This window comes from Hyperoodon ampullatus (assembly GCF_949752795.1).
Source record: "Hyperoodon ampullatus genome assembly, chromosome: 2".
NCBI lineage: Eukaryota > Metazoa > Chordata > Mammalia > Artiodactyla > Ziphiidae > Hyperoodon > Hyperoodon ampullatus.
This window is the reverse complement of record NC_136915.1, coordinates 20,419,863-20,439,060: the sequence shown is the minus strand read 5'-3', so window position 1 is coordinate 20,439,060 and position 19,198 is coordinate 20,419,863. Positions and strand designations below refer to the sequence as shown.

Below are 19,198 nucleotides of genomic sequence, written 5' to 3'. Positions count from 1 at the left end.
AGGGAAGAGTTTCACACTGACCATCACCGTGTTCACCAACCCCACGCAAGTGGCCACCTACCACCGAGCCATCAAGGTGACTGTGGATGGACCCCGGGAGCCCAGACGTAAGTGCCAGAGCCACTGAGCCCCCTGGGTCGGGGAGGAGGGCCCAGCGGGGGAAGGGCAGGCGCCAAAGTCAGACAGATGGCACTGGATCCTGGGAGCTGTGGCAGACTGCAGTCCTCCGCGCCACACCCCCGCCCCGACTGTGTGCCTGTGCTTAGCCCCGGGCTGTAGGAAGCCAAGCTGGGAAGAGGAGATGACTGAATCAACTTGACCTACCCTTGGCTCCCCATACCCCAAGGGATGACTGCCCACTGGGGGCCGGCTGGGGGTGTATGGATTCGCAACCTTTAAGGAAAGGAGAAGGATGGGTGTGTGTTGTGTGTGTGTGTGTGTCTGTGTGGTGTGTGTGTGTGTGGTGTGTGTGTGTGGTGTGCGTGTGTGGTGTGTGTGTGTATGTGTGGTGTGTGTGTGTGGTGTGTGTGGTGTGTGTGTGGTGTGTGTGTGTGTGATGTGTGTGTGTGTGTATGTGTGGTGTGTGTGGTGTGTGTGGTTTGTGTGGTGTGTGTGGTATGTGTGTGTGGTGTGTGTGTGTGTGTGTGGTGTGTGTGGTGTGTGTGTGGTGTGTGTGGTGTGTGTGTGTGGTGTGTGTGGTGTGTGTGTTTGGTGTGTGTGGTATGTGTGTGTGTGGTATGTGTGTGTGTGTGGTGTGTGTGTGGTGTGTGTGGTATGTGTGTGGTGTGTGTGGTGTGTGTGTGGTTTGTGTGGTGTGTGTGGTATGTGTGTGTGTGGTATGTGTGTGTGTGTGGTGTGTGTGTGGTGTGTGTGGTGTGTGTGTGATTTGTGTGGTGTGTGTGGTGTGTGTGTGGTGTGTGTGTGTGATTGTGTGGTGTGTGTGTATGTGTGGTATGTGTGTGGTGTGTGTGTGATGTGTGTGTGGTGTGTGTGTATGTGTGGTATGTGTGTGGTGTGTGTGTGGTGTGTGTGGTATGTGTGTGTGTGGTGTGTGTGTGGTTTGTGTGGTGTGTGTGGTTTGTGTGGTGTGTGTGTGTGTGGTGTGTGTGGTGTGTGTATGTGTGGTGTGTGTGGTGTGTGTGTGGTGTGTGTGTGGTGTGTGTGGTGTGTGTATGTGTGTGTGTGTGGTTTGTGTGGTGTGTGTGGTATGTGTGTGTGGTGTGTGTGGTTTGTGTGGTATGTGTGTGTGGTTTGTGTGGCGTGTGTGGTATGTGTGTGTGGTGTGTGTGTGTGTGTGGTTTGTGTGGTGTGTGTGGTATGTGTGTGTGGTGTGTGTGTGTGTGTGTGGTGTGTGTGGTGTGTGTGTGGTGTGTGTGGTATGTGTGTGTGTGGTATGTGTGTGTGTGTGTGGTGTGTGTGGTATGTGTGTGGTGTGTGTGGTGTGTGTGTGGTTTGTGTGGTGTGTGTGGTATGTGTGTGTGTGGTGTGTGTGTGGTGTGTGTGGTGTGTGTGGTGTGTGTGGTGTATGTGGTGTGTGTGTGATTTGTGTGGTGTGTGTGGTATGTGTGTGTGTGGTGTGTGTGTGTGATTGTGTGGTGTGTGTGTGTGGTATGTGTGTGGTGTGTGTGTGTGTGATGTGTGTGTGGTGTGTGTGTATGTGTGGTATGTGTGTGGTGTGTGTGGTGTGTGTGTGGTGTGTGTGTGGTTTGTGTGGTGTGTGTGGTTTGTGTGGGGTGTGTGTGTGTGTGTGGTGTGTGTGGTGTGTGTATGTGTGGTGTGTGTGGTGTGTGTGTGGTGTGTGTGTATGTGTGTGTGTGTGGTTTGTGTATGTGTGGTGTGTGTGGTGTGTGTGTGGTGTGTGTGTATGTGTGTGTGTGTGTGGTTTGTGTGGTGTGTGTGTGTGTGTGTGTGTGGTGTGTGTGTGTGTTTGGGGGTAGAGGTTGGGCCAGGTTTGCTCTACTCCACCCCGGCTTCCTCTGCCAGTGGCGGAGGGAGGGAGCCATCAGAAGTAGGGGCTGCTCGGGCTGCAAGGCCAGATCCCCTCCTTGGAAACGTTCTTTGAGTCTTAGCATGTGACTTAAGTCACACAGAGCCCAGACACTCTGACCCCAGGACCCACATCTTGAGATCAGGAATGCAAATTTGATTCTGCAAATATTTATTGAGCACATATTCTGTGCAGGGAGCCCTGATCCGTGCACTTTAGCATCAAAGAAAGTTTGTGTTTCATTGCTTCTGCCTGCTGAATGACCTGGAGTTTACAGATTCCGACTGGGGAAACTGGAGGGGCAGCTGCCACAGTGGGCCTGAGGCCTGTGTTCCCTGAATGAATGAGTGAAACAAAGAAGCAGCTGGTCATCGCTGGACTGGCTGCTTCCTGAGCTCTGAGCAGAGCTCTTGTGTGGACTGGGCCCCACTCATGGCATGCTCATGCCTGGTGTATTGAGAGCTGCCGTGTCCTTCTCTTTGTAACTGTGGCCCTTTACAGTTTAGAAAACCCTCTCACATTTATTGTCTTATGGGATCCTGAACCAAAGGGTCACTAGTTCCAGGGAGGAGAGAATCCAGCCCTGGGGATGTTGAGAACCTGAGTGGAGCCTCACACTGTCTCAGGTGCAGGGAGGCGCCAGTCTTCCCAGAAGCAGCCTTCAATTCCAGTTCCAGGGCTAAGTGGGCCTGAGGCAGGAGGCTGAGAATGGGTGTGGCTGTACCAGGGCAGCGCCAGTGAGGGCCACCCGGGCCTGGCTCCCCATCTGTCCAGTTCCTGGGTGCACTCCAGTACCTGGCCACTTGGGAAAGGCTCGGAGCTGGGCCCGGTGGCCCTGGGAGAGTTTCCCTCTAGGCCTCACAGAGCCATACCTCCTCCAACCTGCCTCGGGTTCCTGAGCCTGGTGATCAGGCCTAAGTTACTCACCTCCCAGCTGGCACCTGCCCTGGCCAGATTCCTGCTGAGTCCTTCCTGCTGGCATTGGATGTGGATGGGTCCATGCCTCTGGCCTTGGACTTTGTGGCTCCGGACAATCATGGCTCCCTTTTGGCCTCAGTTTTGTCATCCGTGAACCGGGTCAGTGACCCCAAGAGTCTCAAGGTGGTGATGGCTGGGAAGCCCTTGTGAGCCATAAGCCCTTGGTACAGAGAGCAGATTCTGAGCCAGCTTGCCTGGCTGGGAGACCTTGGGCAAGGTCTGATCTCTGTGGGCCTCAGCTGCCTCCTCCAGGAAGTGGGATGATACCACCCAGCCTGCAGGCCTGGAGATCAGTGATGGCTTGTGGATAGCATCTGGCTGTAGCAGAGGGAGGGTCCTTGTGAGTCTCTGTATCTGTGGTATTCTCTTATCCCTGGTACCTGGCATCCCCTCTGTACTCCCACCACTAGCACCATTAGCAAATGGTGCTGGTGTCCCTCAGAGTCACCAGAGGCTGGTAAAGAAGCAGTGGAGCAGGATCCAATATACGGGGCAGCAGGGTGGCTACTGAGAAACCCAGGCCATAGTAATAGAAGTATCAAGTCTCCGTTGAGGGAGGTGGTATCGTACTCTAAGTCTCCAGGGGCAGAATCAGGATGAATGGGAGCCACGGTTGGGCCCAACGTGATGATGAGCTGTTAGGAGCCACTCCACAAAACAGTGAGCACCCGCTGTGTAGAGGCATGTGAGCAGAGGGCACTGGGAGCTTGGTGGGAAGGCTCTCAGGGACCGGCCAATGCCTGGAATCCCTCAGAACCCTCCACGTTCAGCCCTGCCCAGCCCAGAGCAGCTGCCCACCCTCCCCAGCCGAGGCCACTGGATGAGGGTGGAGGCTCAGCCCTGCCCTTGGAAGCCCCCAGTCAAGTCCTTGCCTGCTCGTCTCTCCTGAGGTCCCCCAGACATGAGACAGCCCCTTCTCGGGGTGAGCTGATAGGGGAGGGGGTGGCATAGGTTGAGGCACCAAGAGGAAGGGAAAGAAATCAGGAGCGGAGAGAAGCTGGAGTCAGAAGCAAGGCGGTATGGGCCAGATCAGTGGTGTTAGAGTGACTTGAAACAAAATCTTAGCAGAGGCTCATTTATAGAAAAGAGCAGATGTGGGAGGTGGCACATCTCCCAGTCTCCCATCTGCTCTTCCCCCTGCCCGGCCCTCAGGGCAGGTCTCACCTGCACCCTGGGTTCCAGCCCCAACCTGCCCTTCACTCTGTGACCTTGGACAAATCCTCCTCCTTTCCCAACTTCCGTTTCCCCACCTATAAGTGGTCAGAGGGCAGCTCAGCTGCTGCTGGTCAACGAGCACTCCCTGTGTGCCAGGCCCTGTGCAGGGTCTCTTGTTTTTTTTGGCCGTGCTGCACGGCATGTGGGATCTTAGTTCCCCAACCAGGGATAGAACCTGCGTCCCCTGCATTGGAAGCGCAGAGTCTTAACCACTGGACCACCAGGGAGGTCCCCCAGAGTCTCTTAATTGATCCTCGACAGCCCCAGGAGGAGACAGGCCAGGAGGCCAAGCCACTTGCCCAAGGGTGAGCTTCGGTGCACCCCAGGGACTCCAGCCTGGGGCTCAGGGCAACAAGGGCCACTCAGAAGGGCCTTCCTAGCTCAGTGTGCTCATCTGTAAGATGGGGATGATATTAGCTTCTGCTCCGGGGAGTTGTGAATTTTACATGAATTACAGCTTCCTGGCCTGCAGGAGGTACCCAACAACCCTGATGGATTATCACAGGGTTTCCCTCCGGGGCTTTTCTCCTGCTTTGTGACCCCGGACTCCGTGTGAGGGCTGAGCCTTCTGTGGGGAGGGGTGGGAGTAGAGGCTGGTCCCGGGAGCCAGGGAGGGGCGCCTGCAGATCCCCGAGGCCCGGCTGTGGGTTCTGTGGCCAGGTCGTTCCCCTCCGCTGCCCTGCAGAGCGTGCCCAGTCTGCAGCCAGGTGGCCGGCTGGGTTTGGAGGCTGGCTTGGTGGCTTCCTGCCTGTGTGGCCTTGGTTTCTGAGGTTCTCGGTGCTGGTGTCCCTCAGAGTCACCGGGGGCTGGTAAAGAAGCAGTGGAGCAGGATCCAATATACGGGGCAGCAGGCGGTGTAGCGCCTGGCAAGCCTGGGGTAGATTGCAGTTTGGGAACTGCTCACCCTGTCTCCCAGGCTTAGCAGGTGCTGTAGCTGAGAGGGCAGGACGCAGGTTCTCCATGCTGCCTGAGGCCATGGGCTGGGGGCGGTTCTGACATCTTGCATGGGGGCCCTTTCTTCCCCAAAGTGTACATGGGATGATTTCAACAAATATTTTTCTGGGTACCGACCATGTGTCAGGCACTATTCTAGAAGCTAGGGACACTGCAGTGAACCCAACAGATTGGCTCTGGCCCTCTTGGGTCTCACACACTAGGGGTGGGGAGAAATGGTAAACCGTGCTGTTGTCACCATGGCCCATGAGGCCCAACCTGATCTGTGCCCATTACCCCTCGCCTTCCTCTCTGACACCCTTCTCCTCACTTACCCAACTCTGGCCACCTTGGCCTCCTGACTAGTCTTCAAACTGGGCAGCTTCACACTTCTGCCTCAGGGCCTTTGCACTGCCGTTCCCTCTACCTGGGGCACGACTCCCCCAACAACCCCAGATGTGTGGCTCGCCGCTTCCCACCTTGAAGTCTTTACTCACACTTCTCAGTGAGCCCTCCCCTGACCACGCTGTCTCAATCAAACACACAGGCATCCCCCCTCACCCTTACACTTCCCGGCTTTCATTTTACTTATCACCTCCTAAGATGCTATATAGTTCACTCATTTATTTCACGTATTTTTCATCTCCCCTGACTACTATATATGCTCTATGGGGTGGGGGTTCTTTGCTTTGCCAGACACTGATGTAGACCCTGGAACACAGACGTGAGCACTTAGTAGGTGCTCAGTAAATGTTTGTTGAATGAATAAACGAGGTAAACAGATGATTAGCTAGTTTAATTTCAGGTAGTGAGAAGTCCTGCAAAGAAAATCTAAGCTGGGGGTGGGGGGGCAGCGGTGGAGAGTGCAGAGCTGGGACCCACAGCAGGAGGGGGACAGGGGAGGCCTCCTGAAGAGGTGACATTTGAGCAGAGGCCTGAAGGAGGTGAGCAGACAGCCACTGGGGCTGCTGGGGGCAGGAGACGACGTGGGCAGGAAAAGTGACCCTGAGCCTGCAACTTTAGGACTGTGACCGTCCTAAAGTTGCCACAGTTCTCTCCTCAGCTCTAGGTGGGATTGGAGGGATGCCCGGCTTGAGGAGAGGCAACTGCTCCCGGCCCCTGGCTCCCAGGACCCCATGCCCCCAGGGGGAGTGCGCCCAGCAGGAGGGAAGGGGTTAACCTTGGACCTCCCCCCGTTCCCCTAATCAACCCCAGGCCACTGGAAGCCCCAGTTGTGCCCCTGGGAGAGCCACTGGCCCCCCACCCGCCTGGTTCCTTGCCCAGCCACCGACTGGCTTTCATCTGCTCACAGGGGGCCGATCCACAGCAGACCACCTGGGGCTCAGCCCCCACCTGCGACTCTGCTCGGCTGTTAGGAACCGGGGGTAAATCTCCTGACAGGCCACAGAGCAGGCCTTGGGCCGGGGTGCCCCACCCCACGGCTGGACAGACAGTGGCTGCTGTGTATGGGATGTGGCCGCACCAGGGCCAGGTTGGGCAGCCGAGGAGGTGGCCGAGTGGCTTCAGATGGGAGCAGGGCCCCATGGCTGGGGCCCACATTGTTGCCTGCAGACCACGCTGCTCCTGGGGCCCCGCCCAGCTCCGCTTCTCCCCGCTCCCTGCTCCGCTTCTCCCCGCTCAGCTCCGCTTCTCCCCGCTCCCTGCTCCGCTTCTCCCCGCTCAGCTCCGCTTCTCCCCGCTCCCTGCTCCCCTTGGCCTCCTGCCCCCCTCACCCCACTGTGGCAGGACACTGAGCTGGCCTCCTGCCAGTCGGGCCTCACTGCCAGCTCTGGAACCAGCTCTGCTCTCTTGGAGGTCTTGGGACGTCAAGACCTTAGCAGCTGAGCTCCACGCAACATGCTGACCAGTCCAGGTTTGACCTTGACCACGTGCCTCCACTTTCCCATCTGTACAATGGTTGTGATGATAGCGGCCTCTCAGAGGATCGTGGCCCTTGTAGACGACACGCGTGGCCTGCCTGGCACAGTACTTGGCAAGTCGTAAATGTCTGCTCAAGCGGTTGCCACTCTCATCACGGGGGCTTGTGTCGGGCCAGTGTGAAGGCAAGGGCATGGCCCTGATGGCCCCTGGGTTTCCCCCTGAAGCACCAGGTACCTGGCAGGTGTGGGGACCCGGTGCTGGCCCAGTGCTGAGAGATGCCCCGGGAATGGAAGGAAGGGAGCCCCCCCTGGAATCCAGCCCTCATCCTCAGCCTCCTGCCGCTGGACCCCGGGTGAGTCACCCGCCTGGCTGGGCCCCAGTGTTCCTCCCCCAACTTTGATCCTTCTCACACACCTGCAAGGCTGGGCCCTCCCACTGTCGAGATCCATTGAGGAGGGGTTGTGAACCCAGAGTGCCTTCTTTGAGCGCCAAGGCCAGGCAGGCTGTTTAATTCTCCTGGCCTGTCCACACCATCAGGAGTTAGAGTGTGAACTCTACTTCACAGGTGACACAACCGTGGCCCAGTGGGTAAGAGCTGCCTGGGACAGGCCTGGGCCACTGGGCCCTGGAGGGTCATAAATGAGGATCGGAGCACTCATCAAGGTGACGTCGGACGGGCTGTCAGTGAGTTGAGCCCAGGTGCTGCAGGCGGACAGGCAGCCCAAGCGAGATCCAGAGGGCCAAAGTGGGGCCGTCCCAGGCAGTCCCCCTCCTCTGCACAAAGTGCTGTACCTTGAGACACTTGGGGCCTGTCCTCCAGCTCATCCTCAACTCAGGGGTTAGACACTATGATAACCACTTGACAGCTGTGGAAACTGAGGCCCAGAGGAGCAGAGGGACTTGGTGGGTTAGAGCAGGTGTGGTGAGAGGGTTGGACGCTCAGCGCTGAGCTTCCGAGCAGGGCAGGGCTCCTGGTGGAGTCCGCTGAGACCCTCTCATCTTCCTCTTTCCAGGCCTGTCCTCCTGCATCTGCTCTGGGCCCTGGGCCTGGGCTGGGCCCTAACACCCATTGTTTGGAACCCCTGACTTTCCAAACCCAGGCTCCTTTCCTACAAGATGGGCTCTGGGAAGACAAGGTGGCCAGGTGCCTCTTTGTGACCTCGAGCATGTCCCTGACCTTCACTGAGCCTCAGTTTTCTCACCTGTGAACTAGGGACAGTGGTAGACCCCCTCATGGGGATAATGCAGGTGAAACAAGGCAGAGCGTGTCAACTGATTAGACGGGAGTGGAGGAAGCACTAAGTGTCAGCCGCTGTTTTTCTTGCCGTTCCTGCTAGCTACTGCTCTTAGCCTGCAGAGGCGCTGGGAGAAGGGGGCTTCCTGGAAGAGGCAGAGAGTAAATACTAGAAAAGCCCTGGGAGCAGCAGCCGCAGCAGGAGGCGGTGATGGGTGGCCCTGGGAGCGAGCAACCCTGCCTCCCTTCCTTCTGGGGACCTCATCCTGGCCAGTGGCTGAGTCTTGCAGTCTTAAGTCAGGGACTTTCACAGCTAGAGGGGCCTCAGTGAGCAGTGTGTGCAGATGGGAAACTGAGTCGCAGCGTGAAAGGGCTGGGCCCCTGGTGACCTAGTGAGCTGGGCCAGGGCTCCCCACCCAGCTCTCACTGTGGGCAGCTGAATGAAAGAGGTCTATTCTGAAGGCACATCTTCTTTCCTCAGGCACAGGGAGTTCCGTTCTGTTCCCAGTGTGAAGGCCCAGGCCCCGTGGCTCTGAGACTCTCTGGCGCCCTGGCCACGTGGAGCCACCTCAGCTCCCCTTTGCCCCTCCTGGGCCATGGCTCCGGCATTCCACAGCAACAAGGAAGCAGTTCCCCAAGTGCTGTTAAAACTCCTCCTCCAGGAAGTCTGCCCTACGTGAAGGCAGAGCAGCATGTGGTGGGAGTGTGGGCTCTGGGACCACATTACCTGATTTATATCCCAGACCAACCGCTTAGTGTAGGGCTCATCTTGAAGCCTCAGTGGCCCCATCTGTACAATGGGACCAAAAGGGAAGTGTCAGGAGAAAGAGCACTGGACTTGGAGTCGGGGTCTGGGTGCCGACGCCAGCTCCGCTGTCCTGGCTTTGTGTCCCGGACAGGACTTACCATCCTGGCCTCCGTGTCCTGGTCTCTATGTGGGGATGATAATCCTGCGTCTCTTGGCACGGGCTGGGGTAGAAGTGACCGTGCAGGTGGTGGGGACCCAGGTGGGTGAAGAGCGTCCGGTTACCTTGTTTGGCCAGCACCACAACCTGCGAGGGCACCACGATGCAGACACCGTGGCTTGGGGTGGGTGGGGGAAAGGGGTTGAGGCTACCAGGCGGCAGAGCCCATCCTCGGACCTAGGCTGGCTGCGAACCCCTCCCTCCTTCCACTGGCCCACAGGAGTATCTCTAGACACTTAGTGCACAGTGTGACTCAGAAACGGGACTTTATTAGCCAGTGGCGATAACAACAAGGCCTGAGGTTTTGCACCAGCTTTCGTGTAACCCCACTGGCTCACTTCAAGCTTGTGGTTGACTAAGACATGATCCTTTGCACCCGAGCTGCTGTCAGGTCAGTCTGTGGTCTCCAGATCTATCCAGCCGGCTTCCTGCCTGTTGAGATTGTTCTGACTTCATTCATGCCCCAGCTTATCCACATTACCTTGCCATTTTCAGTGGCCTCAGCCGCAAGGGCAACAGCATTTCCTCCAAGGCCAATCAGGACTGAGGCCAAGCCGTCCGGCACTTCCCTTGAGACCACGTCCTGAGGGGTATCCATTAGCCAGTCCTTGATGGCTAAGGTTAGACAACCAACCAGCAAGTGAAATCCCAAACTTGGAGGATGCAAACTGGCAGCCCCTGAACAGGACATGTTCTACAAAGTGGTTGAGTTATTTTGTTGTTGTTTTCAGTATTTGAATTAATTGCCACCACATAAAATATGGGAGGTTTCACATAAAAGCAGGTTTATGGCTTCTGGTAAACTGGAAGCTCTGGCAACACTGGGTCCACCCCCATCAGGGCACCAGTCAGCTGGACTGGATGGCAACTGCCCCTTCTACAAGGCCCACCCTCTCCAGTCTGCCCCAGGCCCTACGCATCCCATGTGCCTCATTTATGTGATTTGCCCAGCCCCCATAGTCATCTAATTTAGTGGCCCCAGCTCCAGCCAAACTAACCCCAGCCCACGTTTTTCCTGTTGCCAAGGGTCCTGGGAGGCAGCAGTGGGGGGCCCGGCTGGGAGCCAGGTGGTCTCATTTTGGCTGCTGAGTGTCCCATGGGCTCGGGCCTGGGGCCTCTCGGAGGAGAAAGTGGGTCCCTGGTTCTTGGTGACTTGCTGAGCCCATTGAGGCTCCCAGGACAACCTGTTCCATTTCTAAGGGCTCTCAGATGCCTATTTGAGCTTGTGACAGGGGTGTGTAGCGAGACTAGGGGCCTGTGGGTACCGAATCCATTGCATCCCCCTTTTGAAAATCAGGCCCATTCTGAAGCCTCCACCTCTGTCCGCTCACTCCCAGTGGCAGTGAAGAGTCATCTCACACCTTCCAGGCCCCTAGGATGCCATTTTCCAAGCCTCAGCAAGCATGGTGGGGAGTTTTGTTTTACCTCCCACTACCTCTCTCTCCTTCTTCTTTCTCTGTCAATCTAGAAAATTCCTCGTGTCACTGAAGACCCCAGGACTCAGGCAAGCCTTCCCCTCTCCCTTAGCCGCCACCGCCCCCCCACCCCCCACCACACTTCTTTTCCAAGGATCCCAAGTCTAAGACATCCTCCCTCTTTCCTCGCTGTGTGACCTCGGGCAAGCCTCTTTACCTCTCTGAACTGCAGTTCTCTTGTCTGTAAAAAGAGGACCAGGCCCACCTGTCTGCCTGGCCTCCTCCCTCAGGGTCAGGTGGAGCCGAATGGGCCAACCTCGGCTGACAGGCTGATCAGGAAAGCCCAGGAATGTCCGGTCCTCTCTGTGAGGAGTCTGTTATAACAGAGTGTCTGCCCTGGAGAAACCCCCCGACACAAGGAGGTGTGTGAACAGAGATATTCCTGGGAGTCCTGTGTGCAGGGGGATCATTTGGAAGCGAGCTAAGTGTCCATCTGAGAGGAACGGCTGAGGGGACTGCAGCCTCCAGGGGATGTGACGAGCTGGAACGAGGGACATCCACAGGCTTAGTGAGGCTGCCCTGCCCCCACCTGTTGTCCCTCACTGCACCCCAGGGTGGGCTCCCGAGGTTTTGCGGGAACGCTGTTGTTTCTCTGGGGCTGGGTTACTCTCTCCATCTATCAGATAAGGAAACTGAGGTGGCCCCCCAGGTGTGCTACTGAAAGAGCAAGTTAGAGAATGATACAGCCAGGCTGAGACCATTCAAGAAAGTTCTGTGAGAAACTTGCTCTGTGTTTTGCATGCACGTGAAACCAAAAAAAGGCTGGAAAGAAAGACCTCCAAATGGATCACGTGGGGATTTCTGGGCAGGGATTTAGGGTGGATCAGAGAGGCCATTAGCCTTACCTGTAATGCTTTTATTTTTGTAGCTATTCATATTTTGCTTGTGAAATGTAAAATGAGTCGTTGAAAAAGTGGTGTGTGTGTGTGTGTGTGTGTGTGTGTGTGAGAGAGAGAGAGAGAGAGAGAGAGAGAGAGAGAGAGGTGGTTGTCCCTGCAAGCCTGATGTCATTCAAGAAGCCTTGAGGGTGGCCTCGGCTGGCTGCTTAAAGGCAGGGGCATGGCCATCTTGACCTTGCCAGCTCCTCCAGGGTCTCGGAGACGAGGCTGGCGTCCTTCCTGTGTGGACCCTGGCAGAGGGATACTGGGAAATGCTGGCAGTTTCTCCAAGTGTGATGCCCAAGCCAGGTGCACTGGTCCCCTGTCCCCAGCTTCAGGACAGAGATGGGAGTCCAGCCCCTCACACAGCGCCCCACTCCACTTCCCAGCATCGTGGTGAATTTCCCCTCCTGTCTGAGCCCCAGAGGGGAGAAGGCATGTGCTGGGGGTCCCAGGGTAGCTCTGGGCTGGAGGAGCCAGCATTCCCATTCCGGGGCCATCTCCCATTCCTCTTGCAGATGTGAATAGCAGGCAGGATGGATGCTGGGGGACAGACAGTGGCAGCATCCCTGGGTTCTCTCCCTGCCTCCCATGGGAGCCTGCTTAAGTCCCTTTCCCGTGCCTGTTGCCTCAGATTCCCCTTCTGCCAAAAAGCGTAACGTAGAGGTGTAGGTCGCAGGCTTTGATTTGAACCCTGAGTTCAAATCTTGACTCCACAACTTACTGGCTCTGTGGCCTGGAACCTCTTTGAGCCTCACCTATGGCATAAGAAGGTAGGAGTGCGATGGTGGCAGCCCCAGGGCAGCATGTCTCAGAAGAGACATTGGTGGTGGCCTGTGGGTTCTCCCTGCAGAGGCGTAAGTTTAGACCTCAGGGAGAACTTCCCAGCAGAGCAAGGCATTTCTGCCCCCCAGAGACTCTCGGGGACCAGCTTCTCACGGGCTCTCATGCTCTGCAGGGCATCGACAGAAGCTGGAGGACCAGACCAAGGCGTTCCCCGACCGCTTCGGGGACCTGGAGCGCCTGCGCATGCGGGTGACGCCGAGCACGCCCAGCCCCCGAGGCTCGCTCAGCACCACCAGCCACTTCAGCAGCCAGGCCCAGACCCCCATCCAAGGTACGGCACCGGGAGGTGGGGGCTGTGGTGGGAGAAGGGGACGGGGGCCTGGAAGTGGTCTCTCTGCTCCAGACCAAAAGCTCATCCCAGGGTCGCTGGCTGCACCACCCTGGTGTTTGTTATACAGGAGCACCAGTGCTCCTGCACGCGGCCTGCTCTGAGGGCCCGCTCCGCCCAGTCCTGGGCTCAGCCCTTCCTTCATTCATTCAGCAAACATTTATTGCCACTCACCCTGTGCCGCCGTGGTGCCTGGCCCCAGGGATGAATAGACAGGCACAGTCCCCGCCCTCCAGGAGCTCCCTGTCCCCTGCGGGAAATGGGTATTAGTCCCCCAGTGCACCCGTTAAAGTTGGGCAGGCCTCGCCCAAGGAGCCTGAGACAGACACATGTCTGCCAAGGACACCACAGCCCCCCAGGCCTCAGCTTTCTCATCTGAAAGCGGGGTGGTGGTGGATGCCTCTGCCTGGGCCTCGGGTGACCTTCAAATGACATCACTGCACTCAAACTTTGTAAACTGTGAAGTGAATTTGTCCCTGGAGAGAGACAGGGCATCTCCTGAGAAAGGCCCCCACCTGGCCCAGAGACTCTTCCCAAACAGGAGGGAGGAGGGAGGCCTCTGGGCAGACGCCCAGGATGGAGTCTTTACCCCTTGGCCAGATGGACACGGCAGGCACGTGTGAGCCTAAGTCTCGGGCAGGCCGTCCAGGTGTACAGGGCCTGGCACGTAGCAGGTGCTCAGTAGGTGGTCAGATGGTGAATATCTACCCTGCTCTCTAGGTTCTCTTGGCCAGTGGGTTGGGGTGCAGGAGGCTGAGTGCACAGCTGACCCTCAGGCCAGGCAGGGGCAGAGAGTGCTCATCACCAGTGCTGGACGCGGCCGGGAGGGCTGGCTGTTGCTGTCATGCACCGTGGGTGTCTGTTCTTTCTTGGTCCTCCAGGCCCTGGTTAGAACCCATTTGGCAGATGAGTGAATTGAGGCTTAAGAGGTTAAGGGCCACTCTTGGGTCACACAGCGCATCAATGACCAGGTTCAAAGTGTCCACAGCACCTGCCCCCAGGAACTTCCTGTACTTCTGAGGGCACAAGCAAGGGAGTCCCTACTGGGTCTCTCCATTAAGGGAGGCCCTGCCCCCAGCCCTGGCCATGTGTGCCAGGCACAATGCCATAACAGGGGGACTTGATGCAGCCCCCTGGTGTGAAGAGACAGTACCTCCCTTCTGGCCTGGGAAGCTGGGCCTTGGCCCTGCTGAGCCCCCAAGGTAGGGAGAGGCCCCAGGTCCAGGCTCTTAGCCACGAGCTGTCAAGTTTGAGACACTCAGCAACTCTTGAGCCAGGGGGGCTGCAGGGTGGAGGGGTCTGAGCTCAAGAGGCAGTAAGAGATCCTCTGGGCCATGCCCACCCCTGCCCAGAAGCTGTCCGCGCTCCCGTTCCCGGCAGGCCAGCCTTTGTGCAGGTACAGTGGTCTAACACTCCGGGCCTTTCCCTGACATGGGCAGTGCTGGGGCCCAGCCAGGGGGCCCTGGAACCCAGCAGGTGGGGGCTAACAGTGGCGTCCTGTCCAGCAGCTCCCGTGGAAGGAGAACCCACCTCTCTTTCCACTTGTGTGGACATGGCTTGGGAATCAGCACCTGCTGGAGCCTGAGGCCAGCCTACCCACCCTCTGTCCAGCCCCAGAGGGCCAGGCCTAGCCCAGCAGCAGGCAGAGCCCCTGCATCCCCCGAGGCTGGGAGGAGAGGAGGTCGGGCCTGTGTGGGATAGTGGCTGACCCAGTCCTTCCCCTTCCGCTGTATCCTGAGGCAGGGTGCTCGCTAGCCACCCACAGCACTGGACCTCAGGCAGCCTCTGTGGCCCTTCACACCAGCCAGGCCTCCCCGTCCTCAGGCCTGTCCCCTTTGGAGTGAGAGGAAGGGCTTTTGACAACCAAGACCAAGGAAGGAACATGAACTTTGCAGTCAGGTGGACCTGGCTAGGAATTCGGGCTCTGCCAGGCACTGGCTGTGTGATCTTAGGCAAGTCGCTTCACCTCTCTGAGCCTCAGTTTTCTCATCTGTAAAGTGGGAAGAAGGAGGTACCTGTCACAGGGGTGTTGGCAGGGCCAGGCTTGGGGAGTCCCTCTCATTGGCCCTCCCCTCCTGGTGGGACAAGCCTCTACTTTCAGACTCTATCCTGGGGGTCCCCTTAAGGATACCCCACCACCACTTCTCTTGGTTCCTGTTAATAGCTTTGACCCCCCAGCTTTGGTGACTGGCAAGCAGTGCCGAGGCCCCAACCCCTCCGTACCCCAGCCCCCAGCCCCCCGCCCCCTGGCTGTGACTGCCCACAATGGGGGCTTCTCACAGCTCAAAGGCCTCATTCAGCCACCACACAGCAGCTGGGGCAATTTGGAGAAGAAAATAAACATTTCCTTCCAGTGTTGGGATTGGCTGCTCGACAGCGGCCTGGCCAGCTCGGGTTTCTTGGGGCTACTGGGCTGGAGGGGGCGGGGCTGGGGGCAGGAGCTGAGGGGGTGCTGAGGGCAGACGCTCCCCCCACCCTAGGAGGGAGGCAGGTGAGGACGGTGGCAGGACCGGGCAGGCCTGCCCGCAGCCCACATGACCCCGAGGGCCACACGCACCCAGGCCCACCAGGCACGGCCTTGTTTCCCGGGCTACAGCCCTGCCATCGCATCCTGGGCTCCCTGTTTGGGCTCCCTTTGTTTTGCAAAAGGGGTTCCTGTCAGGCGGTGGCGCTCGCTTCCCTGGGCTCAGAGCAAGGTGTTAGCCTCATGCTTGGCTGTGCTTGGGGTGCCAGGCGCTGCCAGCAAGGCTCCTCCCCTGGGGTTCAGAGATGAGGGCAGGAGCCAGGCTCCTCTGACCCCCTAGGCTTCAGGGCAGCACTGACCAGCCAAGGGATCTGTTAGGGAGGGTCCAGATGTGCCAGAAGGCCCCCGTCTCCCAGCCCCTAGCCCCCACATCTCCCCACCTGGAGCCCAGAGCCTCATCCCGTATCATCCACATCCGGGACCAGAGCCTGCTGCTGAGGAAACAGCCCCCCCAGCTGAGCTGGGAAGATCCCAAAGTCCAGAGAAGTTACAAGTCTTATCTGAGGTCACACAGCACCTCAAGCAGATCTGGGGAAGTGAGGCCTCAGGGCATCTGCAACTCTAGCCTCAGCCACACCTCAGGCACGGCAGGCAGTGCACACCTGGAGCTGGCCAGGGGCAGAGGCTGGCCTCCTCCTGAGCCCTCTCTGGCCCCTAGTCTTTGGTGGAAAGAGGGCTTGGGGACAGACAGACTTTAGACTGCTGCTGGGGGCTCATCCACCTCCCCACTGCTGCCCAGAGTCACCCCTTTGGCCAGGGTACAAGGAAGGCCCAGGGCCAGGGGCTCATCTTTGCAAGGCCCTGAATTAGCCGGTTCTCCTGAGTGCCCAGAACAGGAGGTGTCACAGCTGCAGTGGCAGCACAAACCGTCATCAAGCCCCTGCTCTGTGCCCAGTGTAGGCATTTTTCATGTATTAACTAATTTAATCTCTAGGAACTGTTATTGTCTCCATTTTTCATGTGGGACAACTTGATGCACAGAGAGGTTTAGTGACTTGCCCAAGGACATACAGCTAGTAAGTGTCAGAACTAAGATAAGTATCCAACCTCAGAGACCACACAGTTCACCTTCAGTCTGTGCTGCCTCAAAGATGGGACAGTTACCCTTCAGGCACGTGTCAGAACTCAGGGCTGAGAGCCCTAGGATTCTGTGTAGGTCCAGTGTGCTGTGTGACACTTAGGCAAGTGCCCCACCCTCTCTGAGTCTCAGTCTTCCTACCAAGGGGTTTAGACTCAATCCTGAAGCCCCTTTGAGTGTTGAGGTTTGGGGGGCTCTGTGATTACAAAAGTACGGGGCAGAGGCTGGGATACTTTTGTCTTGGAGCCAACTCCTGGGGGAGCCAGGGTGGGGCCTGGGCTGGACACTGGGTCTCTCTGTGACAAGGGCAGGGTCCAGGCCACCAAGCCCCTCTGGCTGCCATCTGTCTCACTTTGCTGTGGAGGCAGGTGAGGGTGGCATCTGATCCCTGTCTGGCCACCAGTCAGCTCCAGCCTGCAGGGCAGCCCTGGAGACACAGGCCCAGGCTGAGGCCGGGGTTGCGGGGTGGGGGGGATGGACAGAGCTGCCGTGGACCCAGCTCCCACAGCACAGGCGGAAGCTCCCGTAACCTAACTGAGCCCCACCTGGGCAGCAGAGGTGCAGGCGCACGCACACGTCCACCTCAGCCGGAGCAGAAAGCAGAGGCCTCGTGATGAGTTCCAGTCCTTTCTGTGCAGCATCAGGAGAAGCCATCTTTCACTCTCTGCCTGGTCCCTCCTCTGGGAGAGCAGGGCCTGACCCCCAACCTCACGGGACCATTGGGGACCCTCTTTACGGAGAGCGAGAGAGGCAGGGCGAACCTGCCGGGCGGCCTGTGCTGGCCCCGCCCTTGGCTCCCCACAAACCCACAGCCCAGCGGGGAGCCCACCTGCCCCCTCGACAGGCCTCTGCACGGCTAGGCTGGGAAGAGGATGCCGGGAGGAGAGCAAAGCCCTCCCCCTCCTCTGCCTGCCCCGGCAGCGCCCGGGGCCACCCACAGCCCAGACCCCTGCTCGCACCTTCTTCCCAGGTGGGGCCGGATTGGGAATCAACAGGCTCCAGCCCCCGAGCAGCTCAGGGCGGTGGGAGCAGAGCCACATGTAGCACCAGGGATCCCCCGAGATGGGCCTGTAAACCAGAGCCCGAGGTCATTCTTTTTTCTCTTTTTTTTTTAATTTTATTTATTTATTTATTTATTTATTTATTTTTACATCTTTATTGGAGCATAATTGCTTTACAATGGTGTGTTAGTTTCTGCTTTATAACAAAGTGAATCAGTTATACATATACATATGTTCCCATATCTCCTCCCTCTTGCGTCTCCCTCCCTAGTTAGTGGGAAGCAGCCGCATAGCTGAGGTCATTCTTGAAGAAAGGCTGCCGGGGTGGTGTCGGGCAGTGACTGACCATCCTTCTTGCTGTCCCCCAGGCACCTCCGACCTGAACCCTTTCTCCGACCCCCGCCAGTTTGACCGCTCCTTCGCAGCGCTGCCGACCCTCCCGGAGAGCCGCTTCCCCGACCCCCGGATGCATTACCCAGGGGCCATGTCAGCCGCCTTCCCCTACAGCGCCACACCCTCGGGCACGAGCATCAGCAGCCTCAGCGTGGCCAGCATGCCGGCCACCGGCCGCTTCCACCACACCTACCTCCCACCGCCCTACCCGGGGGCCCCGCAGAACCAGAGTGGGCCCTTCCAGGCCAGCCCTTCCCCCTACCACCTCTACTACGGCGCATCCTCCGGCTCCTATCAGTTCTCCATGGTGGCCGGCAGCAGCAGCGCTGGCGACCGCTCGCCCACCCGCATGCTGGCCTCCTGCCCCAGCAGCGCCGCCTCTGTCGCCACCGGCAACCTCATGAACCCCAGCCTGGGTGGCCAGAGCGACGGCGTGGAGGCCGATGGCAGCCACAGCAACTCGCCGACCGCCCTGAGCACGCCCGGCCGCATGGACGAGGCCGTGTGGCGGCCCTACTGACCGCCCGGGTCCAAGTGGACTGCTCCCGCCGGTGGCGGGGACCCCAAGAACCTTCCAGACAAGTGGCGGGCCCAGCTCCAAGGCTCAGGGCACTCATGGGACTTAACGCTTCACGGCAGCTGTGGGCCCAGGGTCCATGGTCCTGGGGCCCAGAGCTGGTAGCTGGCTCTGAGAGCATCTGGTCCAGCCACGTCTTTGTACAGAGGGGTCGGGACCTCCCCCAGGACCCCGCCCCCAGCCCAGATCCTACTCATCTCATCCCACGCCCCTGTGGGAGAAGTAGCCTCCTCCTGCCACCTCCTCTGGAATGACCTGGCTGTCCCCAGCTATGCCTACTGCTGTCACAAGGCCCAGGCCTCCTGGGACAGAGACCATCTCTGTTCTAGAGCGAGGCGGCATTTGCCCATGTGGTTTGGCCTCTTATCCTCGGGACCCTAGAAAGACCTCCCCACCCTTACCTTCCTCAGAGACCCCGCACCCTGTGGGCCCAGCCCTCCCTCTGCATTTACACAAGTTGAGTCACAACTGGAAGGTCCCCCAGCCCTGAGAGGGGCTCACTTATGGTTTGGATGGGGAAGGAACCCCTCCAGAGGCCCCAGGGAATCACTAGCAGAGATGGAATGAGGATACCCCCAGGCCCGAGCTCTGTTTCCCTACAACTCCTGGCAGCTAAGGGCCCCGACCCCATCCCTGCCGTCCGTGGGTCCCAGGCCCCAGAGCAGACCGGCCTGCGGCAGTAGGCCCCTAAAACCGGGGAAGACACCTGCGGACAGGTCTTCCATGCACTTTACCAGTCCAAGGCATTCGTCCTCTGTTCTCTCAGTGGGGGCTGGGAAGGGTCCCTTTCCCGCTAGGCTGGTCTCAAAATTGCCATTTTTGGAGAGAGCACCAGGACCAGACAGGTTCTACCAGAAAGCCTTGGGGTAAGGGGTCATGGGGTCAGATGTCAGCATCCCTGGCCC

The 19,198-nt window shown here is 58.4% G+C and overlaps 1 protein-coding gene across 1 annotated transcript in view; it reads left to right on the top strand.

Annotated features, from left to right (window-relative positions):
- RUNX3 (RUNX family transcription factor 3) overlaps positions 1–18,236 on the top strand; it is a gene marked incomplete at both ends in the record, with an annotated part of 62,887 nt that extends 44,651 nt beyond the window's left edge. Inside the window, 3 exons of the mRNA XM_079697310.1 lie at positions 3–107; positions 12,505–12,663; positions 17,692–18,236. Of these exons, the coding sequence (XP_079553436.1) occupies positions 3–107; positions 12,505–12,663; positions 17,692–18,236 (809 nt within the window). The remainder of the gene's footprint in view (positions 1–2; positions 108–12,504; positions 12,664–17,691) is intronic.
- Between the last annotated feature and the right edge of the window lie 962 nt (positions 18,237–19,198).